General features: G+C 34.3%; 2 protein-coding genes across 2 annotated transcripts; one reads left to right on the top strand and one right to left on the bottom strand.

The window, feature by feature from the left end:
* Positions 1–1,140: 1,140 nt before the first annotated feature.
* Smp_103000.1 (putative myosin regulatory light chain 2 smooth muscle) lies at positions 1,141–1,359 on the top strand (the record flags this gene model as incomplete). Its single annotated transcript, XM_018796374.1, has 1 exon — positions 1,141–1,359. The coding sequence occupies one exon, from the start codon at positions 1,141–1,143 to the stop codon at positions 1,357–1,359; it is 219 nt and encodes a 72-aa protein (XP_018650594.1).
* Positions 1,360–6,029: 4,670 nt separating this feature from the next.
* Smp_002950 (putative 13 kDa deflagellation-inducible protein) lies at positions 6,030–6,307 on the bottom strand (the record flags this gene model as incomplete). The annotated part of the gene is made up of 2 exons (XM_018796373.1): positions 6,030–6,104; positions 6,236–6,307. The coding sequence occupies 2 exons, from the start codon at positions 6,305–6,307 to the stop codon at positions 6,030–6,032; spliced, it is 147 nt and encodes a 48-aa protein (XP_018650593.1).
* Between the last annotated feature and the right edge of the window lie 751 nt (positions 6,308–7,058).

The raw sequence follows: 7,058 nt of genomic DNA, 5'->3' as shown, positions 1-7,058 counted from the left end.
ATTCAGGCACGTTGCCTAAATGTTATTTATCCTGACCTCGGATGATGCAGATGAGTTCCACTATCTAACCCGTCGCACTATATATTTGTTACTTAAACTTCTCGCAGGCGGATATCTTATTTTTATGAATTCCTCATAATTTATGGAAAGGATATTCATTATCCTTCTTGATGAGAGCAAATTAATAGCAGGAAACAGAAAATAAATTAGTTTACACGTGTTAACTATTTGATATCTCTACAAGATAAAATTATAAACGATTGGTACAAAATGAAGGTATGATTAAGAATTATTCAGTGATTTCAATGAAATAAAAAATAAATTCTCAGTCATTTCAAAGGACCTTTAAGCAAACCTTGTTGTTATTTCCCCTCATTATGTACATTTCGTAATCGATATTCTGTCGTCAAATAACCGTATAGTTTTTTGCGTAAAAGTTTTCATATTTGTCGCGTTAAAAAGGTTTGAAAATTGCTAGTAAACGAAATATAATACTACCATTTATTATTTAAATATAAGGTATTTCGAGAATAAACTGTTGTAATACCATTGAATGACTTATTCTCATACGGGACAATGGAAATCAGACAAATGAGTGTGTGCTCTAACTACAGAATAAACGGAAATTCTCATTACATTTACAGATCATATAGATTAATCCTTCGGATTTTGTAGTTACAGCTCTAATATTAATACACGTTGCGAAGTTTATTTGCGTCATCCTCTTTGTCTACATTGTCATCTAGTTCTTTTGAGCTTATAGATATGTGTTACAATCTTAGGTCTACGTGTAGCTGATAGGAAAAGTTCAACAAGCAACAAGTGTAACATTTTCGGAGATAACGATGCAGTTTTGTTGGAACGGTGGGTTCGTGATTAAGGCGTTCAACTTTCACCTACAATGTTGTTTGTCCGGACCTTGATCTTCTCACTTCCGTTTGGAAAACTACCTAGTATGACTAGCTCTCACACGTGGTGTGGTTCATACTCAAGTACCGGTAAATTAGTTGATTATTATATCATATTAAACTATATTTGATGCCACAAATCAACCAATAACAAATTGGTCAAACTCAGGTTTTCATGCTTGTCGAAAATCATAGTAATGCTGTTTTTGACTATTATTACCACTTAAATTAAATGCTAGTCATGTATTTCTTCTATTCATTTATAGGTGTAATAAATGAAAAGCGTTTACGTGAATTAATGACTACAATGGGGGATAGATGGTCTAATGAGAAAGTTGATGAATTATTCCATGGTGCACCGATTCAAGATGGGAATTTCGATTATAAAGAATTTACACGAATGATTATGCATGGTCAAGAAGAAGAAGAAGGTCAAACGAATCAAACCTAATTTTATTATCAACTGATCCTCTTTATAACTGACAACAAATTGAATTTTATACTCATCACACTTTCTAACTTTCCAATATATATATACACGTATACATTCATTTTTGCTTATCTGTTGTATTTCTTTTTTACATTCCATTTCTACTCTACTTATTGCTTGCTCCTATTTGTGCCTTGATGAAAATTACCAAGAAATATATCTTAAAATGCATAGAAGCTTTTCTTTTGAGTGAATTACATAACCTTATGTTATTTTGCAGATGACATTTTGTTGTGAACCCAAGTACTTTTGTCGCCTTCATCAAGTCATTTTTATGTCATCCTTCGATTTTGAATTTAATTTTCGTGTCATATTTCAGGATAGATACGAAAAGCATTAATAGTCAGTAAAATCCTCATTCATCAATTTAAACCATTTTCGATATCATATCTCATAATTGAGCTTTGTGATTAGGCTGTTTAACTCGTCTCGGAAGAGGAAACCACTGAAGGAGTATCAGTTAGTTAATAAGATTACACCTTCTTACGCACTGGTTTTCTCGACATTTAATGTTGACTGGAGCGGGATACCAATAGAAGAGTTCTGATTGATGTGTAGTTTAGATGTGAATCAAACTAGTAAAATCTCAAATTATTGATCTGCACACCTACAGGTCTGATGCTGATGTTCATGAGATGGTAGAGATATTTTAGGCTTCATCGAATTTTTTCAAAGTTGAAAAATATGTTGGTCGTGTCCTTCTCACGTATAATTCATTGTTTTGTATTAGAAAAATCAGTGACCATGTAAAAATTGTCTGGTACGCTTTCATATGTACAAATCCTGTAAATACTGTGGAGCTGCTAATACCCGAAGAAAATCGGTGTGTGGCCTGCGGAATAATTCTTGAAATTCGAATATCTAGGTTACGGAAAAATAGCTCTACACGTAAATACGATACGATGTTCTTAAAATTCGACAATTTCATGTTACACCGAATAATATGTTCACTCCAGGAAGACATTTCCTGGAACAGTTTACAGTAGTCAGTCATGAGCAATGTAAAACCTTGCTCATATATGCATCGATTCAAAATACCACATTACAACACCAAAGCGAAATAAAATTGTCTTTGTCAATCCGAGATTAGTAGTAGAAAAAATCAGGCATAAGTAACATAACTCTAGAAGAAGGGATATACGCATATTTAGACAAAGATAGGATCCGTCTATACAATTGCAGCAGATTCTAAGCCATTTCACCCAATGCATTCAGCCATTGGTTACAACGATTTCACGAACCACAACTAGGCACTGGACGATTCTATTTTCGTCCAAACAAGTTCAAAATTAACTCAACAGAATATTCTTGATATATGTTTATATATTAGAGAAAACAGTTAAATATAGCTGACACATAAGAGAGCTCAATAGTATGTTTTGAATACTGGACTTTCCTTAAATAACACTAAATATCATACACCATTAATTATTTATCTGAAAGATTTTATAAATAATAATTAGTAGTTTTAAAACAAAGTGGTAGAACGTTGGTATTTTGTTAAATTGAATTTAACAAAATACCAAAGTGTGCTACCTTATCAACTTACCTTGAATAAACCGTAAACTTAATTAAATATGCAGATCAATATAATAAGTAATCTATATTGAGTATAATTAGATTGTGTGTGATTAGTTAAAGAATGAACTTTTAAATGAACAGAATCTCTTAGTAAAATATGAGAACCATACAGTAAATACTTCATTCGCAGAATGCCAGTCAGTCGTCTCAGACTTCATTGTTCCTTCGTTTCCACATTGATCATTTTCTGTTCTTATTCTCTTCTCTTCGATCTTCTTAAACTTTTGCGTTAGTAGTGTTCTATCTAGACTAAATGACAAGCTTGTAAGATGAACATTCTTGCGTCCGAAAAAGAAAGTTAAATAAAGGAATTAATCAGATGTAAATATTCAACATCTGAAAAATGCATTTCGTACAACAAGTTGGAAGTACTTTACAATCGCCTCATTGGAAGACACTGCTGATGTTGTCATTTTTTGTTTTGAATTCTGCTTTGGTGTTTCCATCCCACTGAAACTATTTTCGTAATTTTTGTTCGATTCGCACCTTCAAAACTGAGACGATTACGGAACGAAAAGGAAACAATTCACGAGGAGTAAAACTCCATCAAAGTTCAAAAGCTAAATAGTTTAGTAAACCAAGAAATCGAACATCCTGATTCGATGGCATTGCAGAACCATATCATGACGATCAAAGTTCCCGTGTTCACCATTTCTGACCCTCTCTATAATTTTAACTGTCGGACGTGGATCTTCTTAGTTCTAGCATGTTCTGCTTCGACGACTGTGTAGTTGAAAAACAACAGATCTATACACACTATTGGACTTCTTTTGCCCCTATCAAATTAAACTACTTCAGCCGTCATAACTACAGCATGGCTGGGCAATATTTTGCAGGGAGCTGTACGGAGTATTACACAACGAAGCAGAATAACTGTACATCTGTTAGTTGTTCAATAGACTTTGGTCAAGTCAATTGTTCATGGTATTGTTGGTATGTCAGGATGTAAAATACTTATTCGTTGTTGACTGCCAGTTATTGTGCCGTAGCAAATGGGTGCACCGTGTCTAGTTTAATTGTTCATTCCGTCCCAACAACACTTAGTGGGAATTTAACAGTATTCTGCATTACGGAGAATATTTAAACCCAATTATCGTTAGAAGTTCACTGACAAAATCTCTGGACCACACATGAATCGATGGATGTTATTCTTCCTAGAACAGTAACGGTATGTTTCAGTGAAACTTACTCCAAACAGTGAACTCGTCAATTGTGTTATTCAACTCCTTACCTCATCACATTCAGGCAACTCTCAAATCACCTGACACGTTAATGGTCACTATCAAATCTTCGTATAGTTTCACGCCTCGAAATGAATTAAGTTTAGATGGTTTGAATATGAGCGTAGCAATTGAGACTGTGTATATAAACCTTGCTGGCATATTGCTTGAAGACATTCACATCAACATGACTCACTGGTTGGCTGCAATATCCAGTGATTGTCTTCACCTCACTCGCTACTTATACAGTAATGCAAAGGGATGAAACTTGAAAAATCCCTTATTCACAGTAAGGATTAGTGTAAAATGGTAAGTAGTGAAAATCCCCTTGCCGAAGATATTTCGGGAAGGGAACTTTCCTTTGACAATTTTCGACTGCTTCTTGATAATAGATAAGATACTGGTTGTTGTGACTGAGCCTTACTTATCTACTCCTCTCACACCTCATGAAATTCCATCTCCTAGTATAAGTTACCAATATGCTATATGGTGCGATGTAAAGGATACTCGTGGTTCTCATGCGTTACGTTCACTTCATATACCAACCGGATCATCAGTCTTTGTTAGTAGTTCACTTCCAAAAGCTACAAGAGAGGCTCTCGAAAAGGATTTTTCTTACACTTTACTTCTGAGTAACTTCAACATTCCAAATCTCTTCTTCTGGGATGAAAATCCCAAACTGGTTATTGATATCAGGTTCTTGAGAGAAGAATCCAGCTTGTTCGTTATACCTTCTGCAGTTCTAAGGGATAAAATCTCAACACAGATTGTATTTTCACCATTTTAGGGATGGAAGCTACCGACCTAATATTCTCGGATCTTCCCATCAAACAGCCTTGTAACCACTAAATCAAACACACACAAGTAATAAGTGATCCCAGGTTTGTGCTCGTGATTCAATGTCCAACTTTGCCAACTGCCCAATGGAAATATTTTCTGGATATATGCATGGTACAATTATGTTCCACTAAATGTTCAAATGTTCCAGATGGTCATTGGTTTGAACTATATGATCTACCTGTGAGAAATCGTTATTCAGTTATATCGAATGGAGCATTCGAGTCAGTAGAGTCAAAAAGAATCATTTGTAATCATTTCCATGATCTTCATAATCTCTGAAAGCACAGAAATTATTATGTATTTAGACGTTTGCCCTAATCTTTCAACATACTGCCTGAAGCCTTTTTGGAACTTTCGATCTACTGGTTCGCGAAAATGCCAGATTTAAAAGGCTTGAACAAAAAACGTTCGTAGTTGAACACTTGCTCTTCTCGAGTCTGAATCCGATTCAGAACCAGTCGGATCATTTGAATATCTTGAATGTTTGGTTAGTGTCATGACAATGAAAGCGCACGATTTGCTCTACTGCTCTCCCTCTACAAGTTCGAAATTCTAAACTTTCAGTTCAATAGATTGCCCTGAATCTATTCTTGTACATTACTTATTTTTTCGATCGTTCTTTTCTATAAATGTGTTAAGTATTTACGATATCCAATGAGATTTCTAATATTCCTTAATGTGCTGGACTACCCCCAATTTACATTTGTGTATTATTACCTATTACCCATTCATTATCCCTACCAAACTGGTCTACGTTTTTCTCCATTCCTTTTATTTCAGACTACTGTGTCCAGTCCTAAGAGCAATCTTCAAGTAGAAACGTGCTTTGATCTTAGATTTTAACGTACTAACTCCAGGACTTTTCGATCTCATGTCTCACCAAGGAGCTGCACTTCAAAACTATAATAATGAACTTGTAAAATGTATGGCATTACTTGCTTACTGATCGAAATTTTAGGCTTTGAAGAGCTTTGTAAAAGACGAGAAGATTTACAGCGACAGATCCAACAAGATGAAACTGAACGCGCTAAACTTCAAAGAGAAATAAGTGTTCTCAATGATAAGCTTAGCAGAGTAAATGAATCGTTGGATAAAAAACTGTCCACACGGAATGAGTATGACAGAACGATCGCAGAGTCTGAGGCAGCTTATATGAAGGTTTGTAATATCTGTTTATCACTTTAGCTTTATTTAACAGATTCTGGAGAGTTCTCAGACTCTTTTAACTGTCCTAAAGAGGGAAGGTCAAAATATTGTCCAAAAAGCAACGGCGAAAAATGTTCCGTTTTAGAAAGAGAATTCTTTAGTCATATAAACTTGCAATATGTCAATTATTTGTAAATATTGTATTATTTACTACTGAAGCTCCTCATATGGATTTTGTTACCGGTCGATATTTCAAACTTTGAATAATACTTTCAGGTCAAATTATAGTCATTTTAATAATTTTCAGCTTTGGTTTTAATAATTAAAGGTGGATTCTATGCTTATTGAAAAACGCCTTTTGAGATCAGCGCCTTTAAAGATGACCTTGGTTGATTAGACTTTCACACATAAATTAGCTTTTCGAGTATAAGTTCTTGTTTAATTATAAAGTGCATGTTTGAAAATCCAGTTGCAGACTAGGTTAATATTTTTGTCTGTCAATAAAACTTAAAATTACAGTTTACATATTTATGTTTTGAAGAGATTTTCCCTGACACACTTTTACACTTTCTTAGGACCATATCTATCAGGTTTATTGGATGCTGGAATTATTCTGTTTATATGTGGTATTTGCGTTTATTTGTTTTTGGAAGGAGAAATGACCCAAAACTTCAATGTATTTACAGGGTCAGAATGGCCAAATAAGTCATTTTAGGTTAATATTATCGGTGATGCAGTAGGGTAGGGTTGAAATCCCGATGTAATGCTAACCTATAAATGAGGTTTTAAGAACTCAAAATACGCAAGTGTATAAACACTGTTCATTATCATTGGAATTCAGTCCAGGACATTTTTGTTCCTATATCATCTTTT

The sequence above is a fragment of the Schistosoma mansoni genome, chromosome 2 (genome assembly GCF_000237925.1).
Source record: "Schistosoma mansoni strain Puerto Rico chromosome 2, complete genome".
Classification (NCBI taxonomy): domain Eukaryota; kingdom Metazoa; phylum Platyhelminthes; class Trematoda; order Strigeidida; family Schistosomatidae; genus Schistosoma; species Schistosoma mansoni.
This window is presented reverse-complemented; position numbering and strand designations above follow the sequence as displayed.